Consider the following 26110-nt stretch of genomic DNA (forward strand, 5'->3'; position numbering starts at 1 on the left):
TTGATGGAATGAATGGGAGCCATGTAACTATGGCAATATAGATTTATGGCGAACTTGGTTAGTTTCATGTTAACACTAATTAAAGTGTAGCGGTTCATTTTCTACATCAATTATAGTGGTTGCAAGGCAGTGCTGTATTGATATTCCTCAATCATTCTGCTCTGGTTTGTCCTAAACCTATTTCCCTGAGTGTTAAACTCCTGCAATTAATTGAGCCTGAATCGTTTACCATACAGACTGCATTAAAACTTTTCTTCTCCATATGAGAAATCTGTTCTGGGCCCAGGGTTATTATCGTTAACTAAAATTAAAATGATTCAATTATCTTTATTTTTATTCAAAGATCAAAGATAACACTTAATGCTTAACAGGTTTTTTATTTCAAATAGAAATGCAATTAAACATGAATGGATATTTCACATAAAAATTCTGCCATCATTTACTCACCCTCATGTCGTTCCAAACCCGTAAGACTTTAGTTCATCTTTGAAACACACATGAAGTTATTTTTAATTAAATCTGAGAGCTTTCTGTCCCTCCATTGACAGCTATGCAACTACCACTTTGATGCTTCAAACAGTTCATGAAGAGATTGTAAAACTAATTCATATGAATTGAGCGGTTTAGTCCAAATTTTAGAATTTTTTAATAAAAGCTTAAATTAAATCTGATCATCATATAAATTGATCAAATCTCTTCAGAAAATTTGGACTAAACCACTCAAATCACTCAGATTTCAATAAAAATATCTTGATTTGTGTTCTGAAGGTGAATGAAAGTTTGGGTTTGGAATGACATGAGGTTAAGTAAATGATGACAGAATTTTCATTTTTGAATAATAATACTGTATGTGTTCCTATTTGAATATATGATTTTCGTTTTTGCAGATCATTTTTTATTTGAAAGGTATTGCAAAAGCTGTTAATGATAAAAGTTATTCTATACTGATCTCATTTTATTTAGCACCAGTCCTAGACTTTTAAGTGTAGGCCCATTCTAATTCACCATGAAGTGACATTTCTTTGTAATTCGTTTCGAACTAGTCACTCTAAAATTGGTCACAATCATTTGAAGGAACAGTTCGTCCATAAATAATGTCTTGGGTTACTATTTAAGTCTTGTGCCAGCTGTAGTGGGGGTGGAGGTTGGAGAAGCATTACCTGAGAGAGGTTAGGAATCATCCTCTCCTCTCATGCAGAGCACGCTTTTAATTAGATTACCCAGGCACCCATGCACAGCCGTGAGGTATTGGACACACTCTGTCAGGTCATAGTGGCTCAATGTGGGGCTGGACTGCTTGTCCGCTCTCCTGAATCACTGCATGAGTCCTGTGCTTGAGATGCTAGAAGGAAACTCGAAAAACTACTTGCTTCTGTAACGGTGGTATATTTTTGGACAGAAATTTGGAATTTAAAACTTTTCTGTCCACCCTGTCCATATGAAAGAACATTGTCTAGGGTTTATCTAGAAAAAAAAAAAAAAATGACTGTCTTTACTATGAAGCTTCTAGATGACTTTTTCCCCTCAGTAACACCTAAATATTGGTGTTACTGGGGAACAAGTAGACTTATGCATGCTGTTTTGTTTTGTTTTGTTTTGTTTTGTTTTGTTTTGTTTTGTTTCTTCGGTTCTGTTTTTTGTTTAGTTTCTGTTCAGTTCTGTTTTTTGTTTTGTTTTGTTTTGACTGGGGCATGAATAATTATGGTCATTTAATCATTTGTCATAAATATTTACATAAATTATTTGTTGATTTTGTAGTCAAGTTTAGCAGTTTGTTGAATTGTGATTTTGTGATCAGTTGTGTTTCATTGAGGTCTGTATGTGACCCTACAATATTTCATGTATGTTTCTCATATAAAACACCCCACACAGCAAAAGTATTCGCGGCTTCCGGAACGTATCTGCGAACGGACCCGTATCGGCGTCCACTTGCGCGCAGTGACGGATCTGCAACGAAGGCGGATCACAGACCCGCCGTGGCTCCGCGCTGCATCCACTCCGCATCCGCGATTAAAACCTTACCTCCGCGGCGGGTCCGTTTGGGACCCACAAATTGATACAACCGTTACAGTAAAGGTGCGTGCGCGTCCGCGGATCCGACATGGGTCCGCTTAGGATCCGCTGATTGACAGTAGAATTTACGGCGCCGCCCGGAGGCGGAGCTGATAAATGTGACAGTCACGCGGGTTTGGCGACTTGAATGCGGATCCGCCTAGGAGTCTTCTGCTGTGTGGGACTAGATGAATCTAACAATATACTAATTTTCATTGTTTTTATGACTACAACTGAAATAATGTTATTGTTACTCAATAATAAATATCTAAAATCTACATAATAAATTGGTTAAAGTTCAGGCAAGAAATTTACTTAAGTATAAAGTTAGCTTAAAATAGCATGCATACCACTTTGCAAGTAAACAATACAAATGCAAAACAGATTAGAAAAACAGAATATTTGCTGTGCATATAAAACATCTCTCAGCATGAAGCAGACCAGACACTGTTGGTTTAGTGTGTACTTTTCATATCTGACAGTACAAATATGCGAGGATGTTCTTGCTTTTCTTTTTGTGCTGTCAAAATCAGAACTGTTTTAAAAGATTTAACCTCTTTCACCTGAAAAAGTAGCATAATGAGAGAACTGTTTGTCAGCAGATGAGGAACAATCTATCCCAGTTTGTGTTTAGGTTACGGATATTGTTAGCGTCATGTGGCAGTGATCAACGTCTGCAAATTCATCATAGAGGATAAAGGGGAAAAATGCAGTTAAATGATTCATAGTCTCGGGAGGCTCTTGGCTTACTTTTACACTTCAGTTAATTTTGTTTTGAAGATTGAGAGAATGGGCAGGCCTGCTGTGTTTCTCCTATAAAATCACTGAGTGAGCTTTGGCATGCTGATGGGCTTGAGAGCTCTCAAAGTTTTCAAGTTACAAGATAACAATGTGTTTCTCTTTGTGCCTTCCACGTGCCGTGACGGGTAAGAAATAAGCGAAGCCGAGCTGCCAGAGCACCTTAGCAGCGCTTCATTTCTCACTTTCATGTTTAACCGTCTGTTGCTAATTTACTTTCTCTCCAGGCAATCCTTTTTTAATAGTGCATCCGTTTGTTCAGAAGACAATTGATTCCCTGCACCGCCATATTCATCAGTTACATTAACTGAAGCTTGTCCAGAATATGAATTATGGAGGCCTTCTCTCCATTTCTGTCCCACATTTCTAGCTGCAGCTTCATGTCAATAGACCATGTAAATACCTTTGAGGAAAACAAATGTTAACCTAAAGTCAACAATGTGCTAATTACGCTAATGATAATGAGTCTTGCACATATTCATCAATGCTTTAAGTGTCGTCTTGTCGTTGGGTTGTAAAGGGGTGCCTTTGCAAATACTAGATGCATTTATTGATGTTTCCTTCCTGTTGTGTCTGCTTCGACACAGGGACTTTGACAGCTTGTCTGATCTCACAGAAGAGTCCAAGGTCAAGTACATCGCTCAGCGGTGGGAGGAGCTCGGATTAAAAGACGTCCAGGTGACTAATCACACGGCTCTTCTGAGCTATCCCGGACCCGCCCTCAGCACGATCGTCGATAAGATTGGAAACCAGTGTTACCTGCCCAGCGGAGCGAGGTGTGGCCAGCCATCCACATCTACGACTGAACCCTTTGCCTTTGCAGCCTACTCTGCTGTGGGAAGTCTAGTGGTGAGTTACTCAAGTATCTACTCAAGAGATCTATACCACGCTCACGATTGTACTAGAAATATCAGATGGGTTGACAACTTAGAATTAAAAACATTATAACGTGATAATGTTGTTAACCTAAAAACGTGGAATGTGCTTCACATGGTAATCAACGTGCATTTGGATATTTCAACACAACCTAAAATGTGATAACTTGCAATTGTAACCTCAAGTATCTATTTATAAATTATCTAACCCTTAAAATAAATTTGTCTGTGTAGCCTAATTTGTCAGGTTGATTTTGTCAAATTAATTGGCATTTTTGACTTGATAAAGCTTAGATGTTAGATGTTGTTTTTAGGTTACCTAAAAAATTCTTTGTACTGTTAAAAAAAGAACTGAAATTTACTATACTGTTCAAAAATTTGAGGCCAGTAAGTTTTTTTTTTTATTAATTAATACTTTTATTCAGCAAGGATGCAAAAACAATTGATCAAAATTGTCAGTAAAGGCATTTATAATGTTACAAAATATTTGTATTAAAAAAATCTGTTTGAACTTTTTAGTCCATCAAAGAATCCTGTAAGTAAGTAAATAAATAAATAATAATAATAATAACGTATCATGGTTTCCACAAAAACAACTGTTTTGAACATTGACGTTTCTGAAGGATCATATGACACTGAAGAATGAAGTAATGGCTGCTGAAATTACAGCTTTGCCATCACAGGGAGAATATATATATATATATATATTATTTTAATTGGTAATATTTCACAATATTACAGTTTTTACTGTACTTTTTGATCAAATAAATGCAACCTAAGAATAAAAGTAGTGTATGTTTTAGTGACTTCAGTCTGTTCCTGTTTCTTAATTATTATTTTTTTTTTACCCACTTTTACCCAATGAAAATGATGGCAAAAAAAGTCAAAGCATCAAGCTTTGCAAGTTTGCAACACATGGACTGGAACAGAATATGTGAGTGGAACAAGAGCAATTTTAACGCTTAAAGAACTCACTCCTGTTCCATTCCTGGTTTTCCATTTCCCGCCCATTGGTGAGTGAAATCCTGATCCAAGTGATTACCCAACTACCCCACACTACAAGTGAAACTTTCACATTTTGCTCCTCACACAAAAAATAATAATAAATAAATAAATAAAAATTCCTGCTCTGCTTCACTTCGCACTACTCACTGTCATGTTTGATCTCTGTTCGTGTTTTGCTCGAGTTGGACTTTGTGTTTAGTTTTGCTCTGTTCCCAGTTCAGTTTAAAGTGTTAATTCATCTGTTGCCATGGCTTTTGATTTGCCCTCGTGTGTTACATCTGTGTCTAGTTCATTTTCTCGTTTAGTCCCAGTGTTTCCCTGTGTGTTTATAGCCCTCATTTTCATTTGTTCTTTGTCCGTGACTGTCAATGTATGCTGCAACCAATGGTATCATCCACATATTCCGGTCTGAAACTAAATATCAGTTATAATAAGTATCAGCTCTTCTTGAATGCCTCTCAGACAATCAAATTAAATCACTTGAACTAAGGGGCTGTTTACACAACACCATTTTCAACTAAAAACGGAAAGGTTTTTATGCATTTGACCATTCATTTACACAACAACGGCGTTTTGGTGGTCCGAAAACACAAACTTTTGAAAACAGGTTTCAAAGGGCAAGTTTTTGAAAACAGTCTCCTTGTAAACAACAAAAGCGTGAATCTGTGAAAACGATGACGTCATGCACATGCGTATTACATGTTCAGTCTGTAGTGTTTCATCGCCATCTAATGGCCTGGCAGCGTTTTTATTCATTTTCATAGATTCGTATGAATGGGCATCGTTTTGACAATAGTGTCGTCTGTATGCGGAAAACTCAAAGGAAAAACTTCTCCATTTTAAGCATATCATTGTCGTGTAAACGTACCCTAAATGTAGTAATTTATACATTTATAAATGTAATCACATCAATTGATAACCATTGAACACAAAGTTTTTATTGCACAATAAATGCATTGCATTGGCAGCTGCAGCTGAATTAGCGTCAGAATTTTTTATGCAAACACACTTACAGCCCTGAACGCTTCATCCTGTCTGAAGGTTAAAACAAATCCATTATGCAAGACTGAACCCATTTCACACACGTGTGTGATATATTCTCCAGTTATTTTTAGAGGTTATGCTTTCTGTCTCTGAAGGGAACAGAAAATGTCGAAGGAAGATGCATTGCCATTATCCGTTTCAAGACAGACACACTGTATCTAACAGGGATAAGCTTCTGTAAAAAGTTCTCAGAGTTAGTCGCAGTCGGTCTTTCATGTCGTCCTCCACAAGGGGGGTCAAAGTCATCCATCATAAGGCTGCACATACTCAAGGCTCAGATGTAAATTAAACTGCATTTGCAATGTCTAAAAATCAGCAGGGAAAAACAAATATGACTGGCTTGATGGATGAAATGCTCGGGGATCTCGTGCTGAGGCGTTAGAGATTCATCCAGCTATCCTGAGCCGCTCATGGGTCACTAGGCATTTTACATTATGTACTTTTACCAACTCCCAGCTCCACAGCTGGGCTAAAAAATTCACCTTCTTTTCCACCGAAAACATACAAATGCACAGCGATACCACAGTAACATATTCACAAATGTTTGGCTGTAAATGTCACAGACAGGTTTGACGTGGTCAGAGCAGAATAACTAATTGAAAAGTTTAGTCAAGCCCTATTTTAAGAATGTCATTTAAATTTCATTTAAATTGTCTTTTCAATAAGCGGGTAAATTGAGTATAATCAAAGAAGCAACAAATTGAAGGTTTAATATTTGAGATGCATATAACTTAATTTAATTGAAAATGACCCTGAGTCTTCTACACTTAGTATTCTGCTAGAAATAATACTTCTTTTTTGTTATTGATTTAGATCTCATTTGTTTGCATCTTTTGAGCGTAAAATGCTTTTCTCAACCTATTTTACACCTATATTTCTGTCTGTCTGTCAGTCTGTCTATTTATTTATTTGTTTGTTTGTTTGCTTGTTGGATTAAAATGCACTGATGAATCATGCACAATAATACCATGAATTTGTATATAAATGGGGGAGCGTTTCATGCATATCGCACCAATGCAAATCTTTTATGTTTTCTACCCAAAACAAATTATTTATGCATTAGCAAAGATATTGACATCTTCACTGAGTCAACCATGTGGAAACAGATAATTATTAATCAAATGATGCTGAAAATGATTTTACCAACAAAGAATGCCCTTTTTATATATACTAAAGCTCAATCGACAAAGCAATCCCATTGTGCAGTTTCAGTTCTACAAATCTATAAATGCCACTCTGTCCCCATTTCTTTGCTCAATTCAGATGGCAAAATAATTTAAAGTCTAAACAAGAAACAAACACCAAAAAAAAAAAAAAAAAAAAAAAAAAAAAAAAAAATGCAGGTAATTTGATAGTTTGTGGTAATTTCAGTGGAGGCTTTACCTCTGGTCAGTAATAAGTTTGAGAGGGCCCCCGAGGGTAATTAGTTTTGATGAGTTAAATCCTCAATGCTCCCTGGCTATTTCTCTTCACAGCATATTAGTGATGATCAGGTGCAGGCACTGGGCAATTACTGCCCTTAATTTCTCTAAGAAGAAAGTCAGGTCAGGTAGTGAGAAAAGTTCCATTTCTTTTCATTTTGTTTAAGAATGTTTGTTTCTGGCCTACTCAAAAAGCTCCTTTTATACATTTTGTAAAACTACCACATAAAATATTTCAGCATACACCAATCAGGCATAACATTATGACCACTGACAGGTGAAATGAATTATACTGATTTTTGGTAACACTTTAGTATAGGGAACGTGTATTCACTATTAACTATGACTTTTCCCTCAATAAACTCCTAATTTACTGCTTATTAATAGTTAGTAAGTTAGTTGTTAAGTTTAGGTATTGGGTAGGATTAAGAATGTAGAATAAGGTCATGCAGAATAAGGCATTAATATGTGCTTATTAATTACTAATAAGCAGCTAGCTAATATTCTAGTAATATGCATGCTAATAAGTAATTAGTTAAAATACCCTAAAATAAAGTGTTACCCTGATTTTCTCTTCATCACGGCACCTGTTAGTGGGTGGGATATATTAGGCAGCAAGTGAACATTTTGTCCTCAAAGTTGATGTGTTAGAAGCAGGAAAAATGGGCAAGCGTAAGGATTTGAGGGAGTTGACAAGGGCCAAATCGTGATGGCTAGACGACTGCTCTGCATTTCCAAAACTGCAGCTCTTGTGGGGTGTTTCCGGTCTGCAGTGGTCAATATCTATCAAAAGTGGTCCAAGGAAGGAACAGTGGTGAACCGGCGGCAGGGTCATGGGCGGCCAAAGCTCATTGATGCATGTTGGGAGCGAAGGCTGGCCTGTGTCATCCGATCCAACAGACGATCTCCTGTAGCTCAGAGTGCTCAAGAAGTTAATGCTGGTTCTGATAGAAAGGTGTCAGAATACACAGTGCGTCGCACTTTGTTGCATATGGGGCTGCATCGCTGCAGACCAGTCAGGGTGCCCATGCTGACCCCTGTCCACCGCCAAAAGTGCCAAAGGTGGGCACATGAGCATCAGAACTGGACCTCGGAGCAGTGGAAGAAGATGGCCTGGTCTAAAAAATCACATTTTCTTTTACATCACGTGGATGGCCGGGTGTATGCGCGTCGCTTACCTGGGAACACATGGCACCAGGATGCACTATGGGAAGAAGGCAAGCCGGCGGAGGAAGTGTGATGCTTTGGGCAATGTTCTGCTGGGAAACCTTGGGTCCTGCCATCCATGTGGATGTTACTTTAACACGTACTACCTACCAAAGCATTGTTGCAGACCATGTACACCCTTTCATGGAAACGGTATTCCCTGGTGGCTGTGGCCTCTTTCAGCAGGATAATGCGCCCTGCCACAAAGCAAAAATGGTTCAGGAATGGTTTGAGGAGCACAACAACGAGTTTGAGGTGTTCCAAATTCCCCAGATCTCAATCCAATCGAGCATCTGTGTGATGTGCTGAACAAACAAGTCCGATCCATGGAGGCCCCACCTCACAACTTACAGGACTTAAAGGATCTGCTGCTAACATCTTCGTGCCAGATACCACAGCACACCTTCAGGGGTCTAGTGGAATCCATGCCTCGACGGGTCAGGGCTGCAAAAGCGAGACCAACACAATATTAGGAAGGTGGTCATAATGTTATGCCTGATCAGTGTATATTACCTTCAATAGATAGCTTTAACCACAAGAAGAGTTTTAAGATTATATTTATTTCCATGTCTTATCATACATTTGATACATTTTGTAATGAGCAAGGAACATACTTTAACTTCTTGACTTTAGCTTTGGTTGAAACTGGTATTTTATTTTTGTTGATTTTTTTTTAACCTTTGTGATTGAACAATAATTGCCAGACACCCTTCAGCGCTCCCATGAACCTCTCTTTACTAAGTCTTTTTGATAAATAAAGAATTGCATATTGTTCAGACTTCACAGTTTTAGAACATATAAGCCGCGCAGTGGATTTGATCCCACAGCTACTCTATGATGGAGTGGAGAGAGGGGGAAAATGCCTATTCTATATGCATTGCGTGAAACACCATGTTCTGTGTTCAGTGTTTCCTTTGATACGTGAGCTATACTGTTGGGAGTGGTCATTTGTATTCATTTAACATTGATTTTGTTATATAAAAAGTAAAGCTGTGAAATGATGAAACGTTTCTGCAACACCTCGACAAAGATAAAGCTTGTGTGTTAACATAGTTGGAATTGTAATCTTACATGGATATTTACAAAAAGTTCAATCAAATGGACACAAGGAGGGCATTTTAAATTCCTTTGAAATTTCAAAAGGTTCTCGCTGTAATAACGCTTTGCAGCCTCTTAAATGTGGAATGCAAAATGAAATTGAGCATTGAAGAAGTGTTGAATTTTTATACACACAGGACATGTAGCCGCTCTCGCCGTTTGTCCTCTAATCGCACCGTGTGATTGGGGTGTTATTTAACATTCTCCTCAAAATAATGTTTAATTACAGGGCGCTCCTCAATCACGTAGATGTGAAAACAATTGTTATTTTCCTCTAGCTGCTTCGAGTCGCCGGGGGTGAGATGACTCGTGAAAGGAGCCGTTGCTCGTCTAGAGGAGCGATTTGTTCTCCACAATGCGTGCCTTCGTTAATTTCATTACCTTAATGACAGCCTCTCAGTGAAAATCTCATCCATTCCCAATTTTCTGCCACTTCTTTCGGGTTAGACGGAACACTTTTATAATGCAAATGCAGACATTAGTGATAAATCCCATCTTTCACTGGTTTTGTGATACCGGCGAGATGTACTCTCCTGCCTGGAATCATGTTTCATTTTCCTCCAAGCTCAATGAAAAATGAATCAAGCTCAGGTAATGCATTTCCACTTTGTGTCTCCGGGCCTTAAATAGCATTTAGTTTGACCCCACCTCATCAGCCCTTGTCAGTTGGACGTACTCACTTTTCTTAAACTCACAAACCGGGTTCTGGTTTAATAGTGCAAATGAAATGACAAAAAGGACGCCACGGCCTGCAGCTGCCATGAATCTGCCTTGAATTCTTTCAGAGCTGTGACATCTATGCTCTGTCTGTGTGTGATTTATAGTACAGTGGCTAATATATGTACTTGTCCCCATTATACACAGCCTGACATGTTCACTTTGTTTTCACTCATGCTTTGCTATCTGTAATGAATGTGACAACTATCTTTATGGGGTGAGTTACGTGAGTCACAACATTACAAATCAGAGGCTTGTTATTCCACACACACAGACAGCAAGAGGGGTCAGAAGGCTAGGGGAGACTCTACCCTGAACCATTTTAAAAATATAAATGTTTAAAAATGTTTCTTTTTTTTTCCAGGCAGAGGTGGTGGACGTTCAGTATGGGAGCCCTGAGGAATTGAGACAAGTTCGAGCTAGTACAAATGTGACCAATAAAATAGCACTGCTAAAGCTTGGACAAGCACCTTTGCTTTACAAGGTATGTTGTTAAATTAATGTTTATGCTTGATGAAATTAAAGGGTTAGTTCACCCAAAAATTAAAATTCTGTCATTAATTACTCACCCTCATGTCGTTCCACACCTGTAAGACCTTCGTTCATCTTCGGAACACAAATTAAGATATTTTTGATGAAATCCGATGGTTCAGTGAGGCCTCTATTGCCAGCAAGATAATTAACACCTTCAGATGCCCAGAAAGCTACTAAAGACATATTTAAAACAGTTCATATGAGTACAGTGGTTCAACTTTAATATTATAAAGCAACGAGAATACTTTTTGTGCACCAAAAAAACAAAATAACGACTTTTCAACAATATCTAGTGATGGCCGATTTCAAAACACTGCTTCATGAATCTTCAAAGCTTTACGAATCTTTTGTTCGTAAAGCTGTTCAGATCGGTTCAGATCAGTTCGGATCGCGTATCAAACTGCCAAAGTCACGTGATTTCAGTAAACGAGGTTTCGTTGCGTCATAAGTGTTTCGAAATTTCAATGGTTCATGTGACTTTGGCGGTTTGATACGTGATCCGAACCAGTGATTTGAAACAAAAGATTCGTAAAGCTTCGAAGCTTCATGAAGCAGTGTTTTGAAATCGGCCATCACTAGATATTGCTGAAAAGTCATTATTTGTTCTTTGTTTTTTGTTTTTTTGGAACACAAAAAGCATTCTCGTTGCTTTATAATTTTAAGGTTGAACTACTGTACTCACATGAACTGTTTTAAATATGTTTTTAGTACATTTCTGGGCATCTGAAAGTGCTAATTATCTTTCTGGCAATAGAAGCCTCACTGAGCCATTTCATCAAAAATATCTTAATTTGTGTTCCGAAGATGAACGAAGGTCTTACGGGTTTGGAACGACATGAGGGTGAGTAATAAATGACATCATTTTCATTTTTGGGTGAACTAACCCTTTAAGGTACACTACCATTCAAAAGTGTATTTTTTTTTTCCTTTTATTCAGCATGCATTAAATTGATCAAAAGTGAAAGGAAAGACTTTTACATTGTTAAATAAATGTTATTCTTTTGAACGTTCTGTTCATCAAAGAATCCTAAAAAAATGCATCATGGTTTCCACAAAAATATTAAAGGGATAGTTCACCCAAAAATGAAAATTCTGTCATCATTTACTCACCCTCAAGTTGTTCCAAACCTGTATAAATTTCTTTGTTCTGTTGAACACAAAGGAAGATATTTTGAAGAATGTGGGAAACTGAACAGTTTTGGGGCATCATTGACTTCCATAGTATTTTTTTTTCCTACTATGGAAGTCAGTGGTGCCCCAAAGTGGCCTGGTTACAAACATTCTTCAAAATATCTTCTTTTGTGTTCAGTAGAACAAAGAAATTCATACAGGTTTGGAACAACTTGAGGGTGAGTAAATGATGACAGAATTTTCATTTTTGGGTGAACTATCCCCTTAAGCAGCACAACTGTTTTCAACATTGATAATAATAAGAAATGTTTTTCTGAGCACCAATTCAACATATTTTAATGATTTCAAAAGGACACTGAAGACTGAAGTAATAATGCTGAAAATTCAGCTTTGACATCACAGGAATAGTTTACATTTAAATATAGATATACATTAATAATACTGTTTTTACTGTATTTTGATCAAATAAATCCAGCCTTGGTGAGCATGAGAAACTTTTTTCAACAACAACAATAAAAAAAAAAAAACTTATTAGCCTCAAACTTTTGAATAGTAGTATGTGGAATTATTTGCTGCTTATTGACCCCATTAAATCAAAGTGTCAAATGGCAATTTTTATGTATGACAAATCACAGAACTTTTAAGGACAAAGGAATTAACAATTTTTTGACATTCATTCTTGATCATTGTTAAGTGGATTCATTTAATCTCTTCAAAGAGATGCTAGTCATTCATTAATGACTAAATTAGATTGACTTAGTCTCATTAGACCAACAAATAACCATGATTATTAAAACTGCATTTAATCATGACAGAGATTTAAGCAAGTTATTTCTTATAATTAAGTCACTGTGCAGCTGTTAGGGAAATAATTATATGTGATTAATGTGTAAACAATTATGGTACAGCTCAAGTCATATCTTTTACAATTACTTAATGATGTAAACCATCTCTGAAAACCTCCATCAAGACAATAACTTTAGAGTAATGGGGATCACTGATATTTAATAGTGGGTAAAGAACAGGTGATGTCCTATAATTTGTTTATTTGAAGAAAGACACCTGCTGGTTTTGTTATCTTTGTCTTTTATGTTCTCAATAGAATGTTCTTCCCTCAATCATTTTCAGGGGTTTAGCAGGGGTTCTCAAAGTCTGTATTGTAAAAGTGACTTCACTTATTCTCAAATCTCGTTCATTTGTTGTTGATGCCAGTACTGTGTTTCTTCTCCGCCTTCTTGTCCTTATATGGAGTTGAGTGCGCAAACTGCACTTTTTGAACGCAAGATTGAGTGAATAAATATTTGAATTCTGGCCTGTATTTCACACAAAGCACTGTCACATGACTTCATAAGCCTTGAAATAGAGTGCAATAGAGCGCAAATAAAATAGAAATAGAGCACATCCTCTCATCCCTCATCCTTGTGTTTCATGGTTGATAAAGTCATATGGGTTTGGACCGCCATGAGGGTGAGTAAATGACAAGATTTTCCATTTGTGCAAACACTTATTTTCATATTGCTCCTGCAAAGCTTTATCACTTTTTATTTATTCATTTGTTTTGGGATATTATTTTCAATGAAGAGTGTAACTGAGTATTCAACAAAACAGTGAAAGCTGTAAGAAAAACACATTGACTTAAAAAGGAACACTTTTTAATCAGAGAATAGCATCAAGTTAGTTAAACTTCTGGGACATTGATCTGGTCAGTTAAGTAGAGGGTGTTGTTAATCAGTTTCAGCTGCTTTGGTGTTAATGAAATTAACAACAGGTGCACTAGATGGGCAACAATAAGACGACCCCAAAACAGGAATGGTTTTACAGGTGGAGGCCACTGACATTTTTTTTTCCCTATTCATCTTTTCTAACTGTTTTTCACTAGTTTTGCATTTGGCTAGGGTCAGTGTCACTACTGGTAGCATGAGGCGATACCTGTACCCTACAGAGGTTGCACAGGCAGTCCAACTCCTCCAGGATGGCACATCAATACGTGCCATTGCCAGAAGGTTTGCTGTGTCTCCCAGCACAGTCTCAAGAGTATAGAGGAGATTCCAGGAGACAGGCAATTACTCTAGGAGAGCTGGACAGGGCCGTAGAAGGTCCTTGACCCATCAGCAGGACCGGTATCTGCTCCTTTGTGCAAGGAGGAACAGGATGAGCACTGCCAGAGCCCTACAAAATGACTTCCAGCAGGCCACTGGTGTGAATGTCTCTGACCAAACAATCAGAAACAGACTTCATGAGGGTGGCCTGAGGGCCCGACGTCCTCTAGTGGGCCCTGTGCTCACTGCCCGGCACCATGGACCTCGATTGGCATTTGCCATTGAACACCAGAATTGGCAGGTCCGCCACTGAACGTTATGCTGCCTGTAACATTGTTCAGCATGGGTGGTGGTGGTGGGACAGTGATGATCTGGGGAGGCATATCCATGGAGGGACGCACAGACCTCTACAGGCTAGACAATGGCACCCTGACTGCCATTAGGTATCAGGATGAAATCCTTGGACCCATTGTCAGACCCTACGCTGGTGCAGTGGGTCCTGGGTTCCTCCTGGTGCACGACAATGCCCGGCCTCATGTGGCAAGAGTATGCAGGCAGTTCCTGGAGGATGAAGGAATTGATACCATTGAATGGCCCCCACGCTCGCCTGACCTAAATCTAATAGAATACCTCTGGGACATTATGTTTCGGTCCATCCGATGCCGCCAGGTTGCACCTCAGACTGTCCAGGAGCTCAGTGATGCCCTGGTCCAGATCTGGGAGGAAATACCCCAGGACACCATCCGTCGTCTCATTAGGAGCAATGCCCCGATGTTGTCAGGCAATCATACAAGCATGTGGGGGCCATACAAACTACTGAGTACCATTTTGAGTAGCTGCAATGAAATTTCAGCAAAATGGACTAGCCTGCTGCATCATTTTTTCACTTTGATTTTCGGGGTGTCTTTGAATTCAGTCCACTGTAGGTTGATAATTTTCATTTCCATCAAACGATGTGGCATCCTTTCGTTCCTAACACATTATCCATATCCAACGTGATTTCATGAGAATACATGTATATTTTTACCTAAAGTGTGGTTCTCCCACACGTATTTACTCATCAATACCATATCAATACATATATTTTTAGTCTAATTTATTGAATGCAGTTTACTCATCTACTTAATATGAAAATAACATTTCTGTTCGTGACTTGTGCTGTAAACTCGTTTCGGAGGATTACATAATGTTAAAAGGATTACATAACAAGACTACACTTTGAAACTTTATGAATAAAATTTCTGTAATTGTTTAACCATTTTGTAATATTTAGTTTGTTGCAACACAGAAGGCATTTTCTCCTATGCAGCGACTGACAATACAACCATAAAATACACCAAAGCACAACATAAATTCACAAATCACATCCATTTTATTTGTTCGCTGTACTCCATATCTTTAGAATCCATATGTTTGTATGGACAGATCCGAATTCAGCCCTTTATCCATCAATCTTCATCTTCTTTCTCAGCAGCAGTGACCGTCACAGTCAAAGCCCGCGCTCATTATGATTCAAATTTGAAAGTAGCGTTACGACATGGTTTACGGCACTGATATCGAACGCTCATTGGTTCTCACCTGCTTCGTCACAGATTGCAACATGCCGTGTTTCAGTGGATTGACATTTGAAATGAGTGCGCGCCTTCACGGAGAGAAGCCGAATTCATATTTTCATGGATTATTAAGTTAAAGTCTGCTCTGTACCCTATAAAAAACTATTACCGCCAGAGAGGACTGCGACTGCAACTCATCATCATTTGAACTACTTTTGGTACCACTTTTGACATTTTCACAATAAATAAATTATTGTGATTATGCTTGTTTGTCTGTTATTCTTCTATTTATAACAGTACGGAGGTTTAAGAAATGGTTATGGGTAGGTTTAGGGGTAGGTGTAGGATTAGCGGCTCAAAATATCGTTTTAATGTTATATTTTTTTAAATTGTCATTTTCCTACACATTTCTGTCCATTATGTTTTATTCTTTTAACATTCTGTATAAAATGGGTATGTTTAGGTTCGGGATGGGGTTTAGGGATCTTACATTTATCTACAAAACGATAAAATGGAAATTGTACATATCTTTATGACATGAAAGTTTTTTCGCTGTAAAAACGTAAGTAATTTTACGTTTTAGTGCTATAATTACGTCAATATGTTGTGGAATTCAGCTAAATAAATAAATGTAAATGATGAATGATTTGAACTCAATGTACTCAATCAATGGCACTCACAAATGTGCTTTCCATCTTCAAGGACGCATGAATAAAAGCATTTAGAATCTGAAAACAGAGAAGAACCTTTTAACATTACATATAATTTCCTGTTGACTTCTTTATGTCTTTACATAAGTGTCCATGACTTCTTGTGCATTTATTTAAATGGGTCATCAGTGAAATTCTTGCTTTTAACAAATTCTTCTGCAGAACACAAAAGAAAACTATAAAAATTGCATGCGTTTGTACAGTTTTTGCATGAGGGTGAGTAAAAGATGATTCACTTGATTCATTTTTGTGTGAGCTATCCATTTAATTATTATTATGGCAGAAAATAAGAATATTATATTTGTTTTATTTTTCATTAAAACTCATTGAATGTTGACAGAAAGTGCCTTTTGTTATGCTGTACGATGAAGGTAATAGTGACCTTTGGGACCACTCGACTCTTGATTTGAATTCTAGCCCTGTACCAGGCACTCTTAGCTGTCATTTGTTTGGGAAGAGTTATTGATTTTCTTTAAAGCGAGTGCTTACTCTCAGTCTGCGAGGATCAAGCTTTTTGACTGCTCCTCCTCAGATAATTAGCCTAGAGAATGATGGCACTTTTGATCCGAGACCTTAATCTACCATCTCTGTCGCAACGCACACTCCTGTGCTGACGCAGCTCTCTCTCTCACACAGTCCAAATGTAGATAATAATGCAAATTTAACTCGCAGCATTCGGCTCAGTTTTGGCAGAAACACTTTTATAAGGTTTTAAAAGGTTTATAGGGTACTTTTTTTTTGTCTCCCTTCACAGTAAAACAAAAATTATGGCTCATGATGTTATGCTTTGCAGCATGCAACATTCATAACAAACAGTATAATATAACAATATCTCAAGTAGCTCCAAAAACCCTTTCAATTTTAAATCCTGATCTTAGAATTGTACATAAAATCCTTAGAATATAGCCTCAAAATCATATATAGCATCAAAACAGGATGTTTAATGAAAAATAATAATTCTGTAGTGTATGTGTGCAGTGCAGGTTTTGAATGTGTCCATTGAGAAGTAATGTGATCAACAAGGATACATGTAGCAGAGAACAGCCTTTTCCAGCGTCGCTGTCTTGGTTCTGATGGTGTCGTTCTATTTGCTTCTCTGTTTTCCCTACTTTCCCCAGCAGATTTCCCCAGGGTGCACGAAAGTTCCTGTCCTGCCCTGAAGGTGCCGAAATGGAAATATTTTAGGAGCATACACATTTACTGTATTTTTGTAAATGTCTTCCCTGAGTAAATCAACAGATATGAACTGATTTTTTTTTTCTCATATAACGCTAATGTCACCCTCAAAATTAGCTTTTGAAACAAGGCTATAGAAAGTACATGTAGATATATAGGACAAAAAGTCTCAATTAGGGCAACAGCATTAAACTTTAAACAGTTTGCACTAAATGCAACTAAAACATAAAGTAGTATATATAATTGAGTAAATAAATATATATATATACACATACATACATTCAAACTAAAATTTATTCAGACACTCTCTCTCTCTCTCTCTCTCTCTCTATATATATATATATATATTTTTTTTTACTAGTGGGTGCAGGACACTATAGTTCATTTATGTAAGTGAGGATAGCAAAATAAAGTAAACTGTGACATATTATACCCAAAAAATTCTTCATAGAGTGGACTACCAGTAAAATTGATGATAAATTTGGGACCAAAAATTATTCAGACACTTTGACCTGACCATGTTTTGCTTCTTGTCATATTTTAAACTGTAATAATGAATGAAATGGTCAAGGTGTCTGAATAAATTTTGGTTTGACTGTATGTATATATATATATATATATATATATATATATATATATATTAAAGGGATAGTTAACCCAAAAATGAAAAATTGCTGTTAATTTACTCACCCTCAGGCTATCCAGGATGTAGGTGACTTTTTTTCCTTCAGTTAAACAGTAAAGAAGATTTTTAGCTGAAATAGTGGTCCTTGGTGATTTGTATCATGCAAGTCAATGCCTACTGTCACTTCGAGGGTCAAAAAATATATACAGGTAAAACAAAATTAATACATGGCTCCTGACGATACATCGAGGTCTTATGAATCGAAACGATTGGTCTGTGCAAGCTTCCTGTCGCATAATGATGTATTTTTGCAGGAGCAAACTCACGTGAGCTGATGCTGTGTACATATAGGGAGGTGTGTGTTATATTTTCATCAAAATCGTACTTACTTGTGCTTATACTGGATGCAGCAACCTATATGCACGATCTAAATCGGGAAGATTGACTTTTAACAGATTCTCAACGTTTGAGCTCCTGCGTGTACGTCATTATGCGCCATGAAGCTCGTGCTCAGGATTGTTTGCTGAGGCAGTGGATTACAGGTGATAATGTTGTAAATAATGTACAGTTTCTTGCACAGACCGATCTTTTTGCTTAATAAGACCTTAATGTACCATCAGGAGCCACTGGTATTACCTTTGTTTTGCCTGTAATATGTTTTTTTTTTTTATGTTTTATGTGACAGTAGCCACTGACTTGCATTATACGAATCACCAAGGATCATGGTTTTAGCTAAAAATCTTCTTTACTGTTCAACTGAAGAAAAAAGTCACCTACATTTTGGATGGCCTGAGGGTGAGTAAATTAACAGCAAATTTCCATTTTTGGGTGAACTATCCCTTTAAATATAGTTCCTTAACATTTATTAGCATACTCTCATACTCATGATTTTAGTTTCTCTAAGAATTTGTTTGGGTTGAAGTAATTAGTGAGCATTTGTCATTACAGCAATAATGGAACAAATGAACATGGATGGATTTCAGTGAATTTATTAATGGCAATCCTACAAAAAGTAATTAAAAAATTAGTAGCAGTAAGATTATTGGCTAATTTCCTCTTATCCTCTTTGAGACGCTGTGTGTATTGGAGACTGTAAGTAAATGTCAAGTGCTGTGTGTTTAGTTGTGCTCCTCTGTATTCCCATGAAGGACAAGTTGTTGGCTCTTGTTGGCATTTAGCAAGAGGCATGATCCTTGCAGCAACATCAGCTGATGCTCCCAAGCAACCGAAATACATACAAGGTGTTGATTGCTATCTGTGAACAACTCTCGTATTGAAAAGATTTCCAAGCCTATTACAAGACTGTTTATCTTTATCGTGCATAGGGACTGGGTTCTGGCTGACTTTTCATATGGATGTCAGGTGCTAGGGAGTTTCATTTGAACAACACCCAGTGGTGCATCTGCCTTCGCACCAAATGTGCCCGTCTGTTTGACACACAGTCTAACCGCTGACACGGCTGGCACGATCAGCATAAATAATGTGCCGCTGTGCATATGGTATATGCTGCTATTAGCAGTCGCAGTGAGATTGTCAACTAGATGTTCACGGCAGACAGGGACCTTTGAACAGTGACTCAGATGATATAAATGTCTTCTGCCATGTAAGGTGGCAACATCCTCATTCTTTACACTGAAGAAGTATGCAGTTCAAATTTAGTCAAGTTGGAAATTATTTGCACTACATTGAGATCATTGATTTTTATGTGGGCGTTTCTTCAACTATGGGCACTTTTGGCCCTGTGGACTTTTAGAAAATAAACTCTTTTCACTCTCCCTAGTTTATTTCAGTTGTCTACTAACAGTGGATATGCAGGCATCACAGGAAACTTCTCTTTTTTTTTCTGAAACATCATGAACATATCTACCTTGATGTAATTTCCAAAAAAAACATCTCTATACACATTATAAATACTCAATATAAAATAATATTTCCACCTTTTTTGCATAATTTAGCAAAATTGATTGAATTAAATGACTGCAATAAAATATTATTTCCAGATAATATATCAGATAAGTGTTATTTGATCTTGATTTTTTTTTTTCTTAGTTTGCTTTACACACCACATGCCTCATATTTTATGCTCAACACTAGATATATTACCATAAATAAGTAAGCAATAAGGTATGAGAGGCTGTGCTGTATCGTGATTAAGTCACGGCTGAAGCCATGACTTATTCACAATACAGCACTAGCCTCTCATACCTTATTGCTTTTATAAAACGGTTCCCACACAATACAAATATTAAAGCCAGAAATATGTATCAATGCAACTTTCATGAAGTAAACTTTCACTAAAAGCCTTCCTTACGCCGGAAAAAATAGTCCCTGACCGTGAACAGCAACAGAAGTTACATTATTACGCCATTAGATGGCAGCAAAGACTGTCTTTATGAGTGTGTCAGTCAGTAGCGAAGACTTTTATATTGAAAAGACTGAATTGTTTTGAAAACAGAACAAGACACAACTGACAAATGCTTTAACTAGTGCTGTCAGTCACGGGAAAACCCATTAACTGTTAAAAGGACAGGATAATACATCGGACATTTAAACAGATAGGACTCACCTGAAGGAAAATGCTAAATCTGAATGCAGGTAATAAACTCGCTCATGCAATCTTTTTCTCACAATACTCTTCTACATAATACAGTAAGCTTCAATGAACAATAACAATTGAGAACAAACAGTTTACGTTGCTAAGAGTGGTTGTTAAGGGTGTTGTGTAGTGATACACAGAACTGTTGGGTGTTTTATCATGAATAAAGCACAGCTATTGACCAATCAGAATCAAGGACAGGAACTAACTGTTTTATAAAGTAATATATATATATATATATATATATATATATATATATATAGTACTCACACACCAAATGTGTATACATTTAAACAAGAGTAAATCTGTATAAATCTGTAAGCCTACATATAAATATGCCATGCTATATTGTGGTTTTTGCAGCTATATAAAAGAAATTTGTATTCCTCCATTCGTGACTAGTTGAGTTGGTTTGATATATACTGTGGTTTGGCTAATTTGGCAGAACAGTTGGAAGCTCTAGTGAGAAGAGCTGCCCAGCGCTCCCAGCTGTTACACCAAACACACTCACTCACACAGACTGAGATGGCACAGGGAGAATAATTAATTACTCTTGCTATTGTGATTTTGTCCACCCACACCAGGGGCCAGAGATAACTAGTAACCTCAAGAGACTTTGACTCACTGACTCTCACAAACTATTTGTAATGCACTTTTTAAATTTTTTTTTTACCATCTCAGGAATAAATTATATTTTAAAATATATTAAAATGTATAATTCTATATTAAAATAGAAAACACGGTTACACTTTATTTTACAGTGCCGTAGTTACATTGTAATTACTCAAATAAGTACTAATAATTAACTACATTTACTTACTGTAGAGTTACAGTTAGGGTTAGGGTTTGGTTTAGGGTTAGTTACTTGTAATTATGCATAATTCACTGTTATTACTATAGTAAGTACATGTAGTAACTTGTAACTACAGCACTAAAATAAAGTGTTACCGAAAACACGTATTTGAAATTGTAATAATCTTGGGGAAAAAAACTGTTTTACTGTATTTTTGTTTAAATAAATGCAGCCTTGACTTCTTCCAATAACATTAATAGATCTTACTGACCCCAAACTTTCGAACAGTAGTTTACCTTGTATTTAGAGTTTGCTCGTCTCTCCACAGCTCTCTCTGCTGGCAGAGGTGGGGTTTGGTGGCTCTCTTCTCTATGTGGATCCCTGTGATGCCCCATTTGGGAATAAGACTTTTGGGGTGACCCTGAACCCAGGTGGGAACCCGTTTTCTCAAGAAAACCCCGGAAGTGGTAAGTATCTTCAACAGTGTCTCTTATACTGTGACACTGTAACCTTCTTAAGATTTTAACACTTAACACTTTCATCAAAAATACAACTTTATTTAGATCATCCAGAAAGTAATCAGGGGGTGCAATGAATGAATGCAACATGTCTTCCAACCAGTACGCCCATATAGGTCATTTGTCACTTCCCTGAAATACGACCCATAGGAGCGTTTACTAAAGTTGCGCCCCTATCAACAACAGGACACTTTCATTTTAATGCATGAAATATGACCCATAGGAGCGTTTACGAATGTTGCGCCCCTATCGACAACAGAACACTTTCATTTTAATGCATTGTACATCTGCGTCATATTTCGGGTTTCGTGTAGCTCATTTGGTAGAGCATTGCATTATACAACAATATGCAATCATGTGATCATGCGATCATGGGTTCGATCCCAGGGAATGTAGTGTATATGCACTATAAATCACTAAGGGTAGGTGTAGTTGTTAATAAAGAAATGAGTTTTGCTTAATGGAAATAAGACAAATGGCGGGTAAGGGACAATGTAAAAAGTCCACACATTGCAATTAAATGAACATGCATTTTGACTGGTAATGACGGTCATAAGTCATTTCATGACGACAGACATAACACAACACTGTCATTATTTTTACGCCAGCTACAGGGCGCATGACTTTAAAACGTAAATATAGGTCGTAATAAGGTGCTTGAAAAAAACGACCTATAGGGTCATTTTTCGGAGGAGGACAGTCTCAACGAATGACATAGGGCAGCTAAGTTAGACAAGTGGAGAGAAATAGATTTTTATATTGCATCACTTTGCTTGACAGTGCAGTCATTAACTCATTTCCAGAGTGGTTATGGAGAAACTCATAAATCAATAAAAGAGTATTCTTTTTCCTTTTCACATTAGAGTCTTCCTTCAACAGTAAAAAAAAATAATAATAATAATAGAATCTCATATCTTTAGTTCTCAGGTGGTCCAGCTTTACATTCAAAGCAAATACTTTTAATTATGCTGATAATTTTCACAACAAGGAAGAAATCACATCAGGCTACAGTGAGTGAGCGAAAGATAATTACTGTTTTTGGACATCTATGATGCCTGTACACTTGGACTACCTCGATGCTAATTAAAAATGTTCCATTTCAGATTTTTTTTTTTTTTAATGATAAAAAAAAAAAAATGGCATAACTAGTTTTTATGAAATTTAGAATAACTTAAAGTCTTTGCATCCTAAAACAAAATTATGCACTGATGACAATGTACATTTGCGCAAGTCTAAAAGCAAGTGTGTGCTGTCCATGGTGCTCAAAGTCACCTACATGCATGCAGCTGTGCTGCTCTCCATGGTGCTGAAATCAAATGTTTTGCTGTATTTAAAAGTCACTGTAGACTGTAGCATCAAGCAAATCTAAAACGTATAGTGTGTGCTGTCCATGGTGCTGAAAGTAAAATGTGTATCTGCAGCTGTCCGTGGTGCTGAAACCGAAACTACTGTATTTAAGAGTGCTGCCCATGACAGAAGACCTCAGTGCAGCCTTGGCTGACCCTGGCTCTCTGCAGCGCAGGATCACTGGGACGTGTCATTACTGGAGTGATAGCGTGGGCTTACAGCAGGCCGCGGAGTCAGGGCACGACGGGGCCTGCAAACAGATGTCTTAGCAGATGTTTCGTGCCTGTTCTCTCTTCAGCAAAGCCCTTTGTCAGAGGTCTCTGCAGGAAACGAGAACCTGGTGAAGTTGCTGTGATGGTTCAGCATAGCATAAATTATTCAGCTGGACTATTGTCCTTGCAAATGTTTTGTTTGGCAATGAGATAATATATGCAATGTGTTCTGGTGAACCAATACACAGAACAGCAGAGGTCAGACTCTTGTTACTTTTACGCTTCCTTTACGATCTATAATGTAAGATTTTAGTGCACAGCACTGATCATCAGTGGCTGTAGATGTAATCCATGACTTTGTAACATTTAATCAAAAACAAAGATTTCATCGTAAAGAGGTTTGATAGATGTTGATAAAATTTGCTGAAATATTGCTTTCTTGGTTTTTCGAATATGAATTAATTATGAAAAATAATTATTCAAACCCCCTACTGGTAAACATATATCTATCAGACCTAGTTGATGAAAAGTGTTTTGTTTGTAAGAGCTCATCTTTGCTTTGTTTAGGCTTAATTATCCGCTGTACAGTAATATCTTTGTTGTACTGGCACACTACCTACTGAGACAGAAGAAGTTAAATTAAAGCAAAGGCCTTTGATAAGATTCTTACTTAGTCCTCTGTTAGATAAAATTATTGTAGCTCCATTGAGATAAATATTTACTGTGGAAAGAATCAGCTACAGTACATCTGCAAAAATGAGCAAAGCCAGACATTTTAAGTGATAGAAGCTTAATTGATAGTTCCCTTTCAAGTGGAACTTAACACTGCGTCATGGTCTGATGCTATGGGAACACGTTGCATAAGCCGGTGCTTGAAGCACGCCGCCCTCTATACATGCCAATCTATGAGTGACCGAACATATGGACATTGTGACATAGTGTGGTGCATCACCAAGACCATAAATAGACGCCCAAATTGTATGTCGTCAGCTTCTTTGTCTTCAGAAGCCGTATGTTTGTTGAGCGCGTGTCTGTGAAACACAACAACATTGTAAAACTGTGTGAATGACATTAGTGACAGTAGGTAGACTGTATAATGTCAGGAATCAGAATATAGAGCGTGTGTGATGCCGTGCCTCAGCTATATTGCGAGGACGATTCACACCGTCTCTGTGTTGTTTGTTTGGGAGCGGAGCGCATTCAGTCAGTTCTTGAGGGGGCTGGCTGTATTCATGTGAGCGTATCAATAATAAGCTCCTCTCCCGTCTGGCTCTCTTCTCGAGGGATGAGAGTCAGATATCTGCGTCCTGTGACAATATGTTCAGGACCGAGCTGTGTATGAAATGTCCCAATGTGTACAGTACATGCACTATCAGGAGTTTCAATTTAAGTTCTGATCCTTTTCCTTCTTGAGGGGAGAAAGTCATGTGAAACAAAAGTATCGCGTGGCTCGGATCTCGCATTTGCCAAGGCATCCCGTAGATTACGGGTCTGCATCGGCAACAAAATAATTCTGGGGGAAACGTTTAGCAGACGGTAGTTTCCATTTCTCTATATTTCTTCCAACTATGTACAAATGGATAATGTGTGTTTGCAAGAGATAATCTCAAGATTCTTTTAAATGTACATTTAACTGTAATCTATATTAAAATGCCATATTCAGCCTATATCATTCAGACCATGTTTTTTATTGGTTGCGTTTAATTCTGTGAAATTAAACGGTGAAACTGTCATCTAGCTTTAGATGTCTGTTATTATGGCATATTCAGCCTGGAACTCAACCTGGCCTCCAGAACGTTTCACTTGTCTGTTTGTTTTTATAAGAACTTATCACTGGACTGCTATTTTCCTCCTGGTCGGCAGGTGGCGCCTCCCACCAGGCTCCTGCTGAACAGCACCACTCATTATGCCCGATGTGTAACGCCTGTGTTTTGCCCTATTTAAGTGGGTTTGTGCCATTCTTTATTGTTCAGTTACCTGTTGCCTGCTGCAAGCTAAGTTTATGTTTTTGGACTCTTGTGTCTATTTTGTTTTTCTCTGTTTTTTGGAAGCCTGGCTTCCTTTGTTTTGTTGTACTTTTCTTCAGTAAAGATTGTCTTTTGTTGAAGATCTATGGCTTTTGGATTCATTAATTGGGGTGATAGCTCAATCAGTAAACTCAGTGATTTTGAACACAAGAGACCCGGGTTCGATCCCAGCACAGTTTCATTGGCTGTGTTTAAATTGGAGGAGTTAAATGGTGAAATAGTCAGCTAGCCTTGAGGATTTTAGATGTTTCAGGGCACCAAACGGGCCACAAAAAAAAAAGTTGCTTTCTGTGAGCAACTTCTTTCCAATGTCTTTCAGTGGGTTATGAATACTTTAACAAGGGATTACAGTGTTCAGTTTGCTTCCACTCCACCTTGTTTCCAAGGTATGGTAGTAACGGAAGTATGCCAGAAGGTTATTTTTTGAACAAAAGCTGCTTTCTACTGACAAAAGGGGCTATAGAGAATTTAAAACTTAGACGGGGGGTTGTGTTCAATTTTAGGTCTATGGGTCTGAACCATACTTGTGCTCCTAATAAAAAAAATTTAGGAGCACAGTCAAAAATTTAGGAGCACGTTCTGATCAATAACAGATATTAACTTTTCCATTATAGGGCGATATTTGCCCCTTTA

General features: G+C 37.5%; 1 protein-coding gene across 2 annotated transcripts in view; it reads left to right on the forward strand.

Annotated features, from left to right (window-relative positions):
- The window catches only part of LOC127522764 (inactive N-acetylated-alpha-linked acidic dipeptidase-like protein 2), a 317380-nt gene that overhangs the window by 160454 nt on the left and 130816 nt on the right, over window positions 1–26110 (forward strand). For both annotated transcript variants that reach the window (XM_051913038.1, XM_051913037.1), the window contains exons 3-5: window positions 3438–3699; window positions 10581–10700; window positions 21702–21840. In XM_051913038.1, the coding sequence (XP_051768998.1) occupies window positions 3438–3699; window positions 10581–10700; window positions 21702–21840 (521 nt within the window). The remainder of the gene's footprint in view (window positions 1–3437; window positions 3700–10580; window positions 10701–21701; window positions 21841–26110) is intronic.

This window comes from Ctenopharyngodon idella, chromosome 11, assembly GCF_019924925.1.
Source record: "Ctenopharyngodon idella isolate HZGC_01 chromosome 11, HZGC01, whole genome shotgun sequence".
NCBI lineage: Eukaryota > Metazoa > Chordata > Actinopteri > Cypriniformes > Xenocyprididae > Ctenopharyngodon > Ctenopharyngodon idella.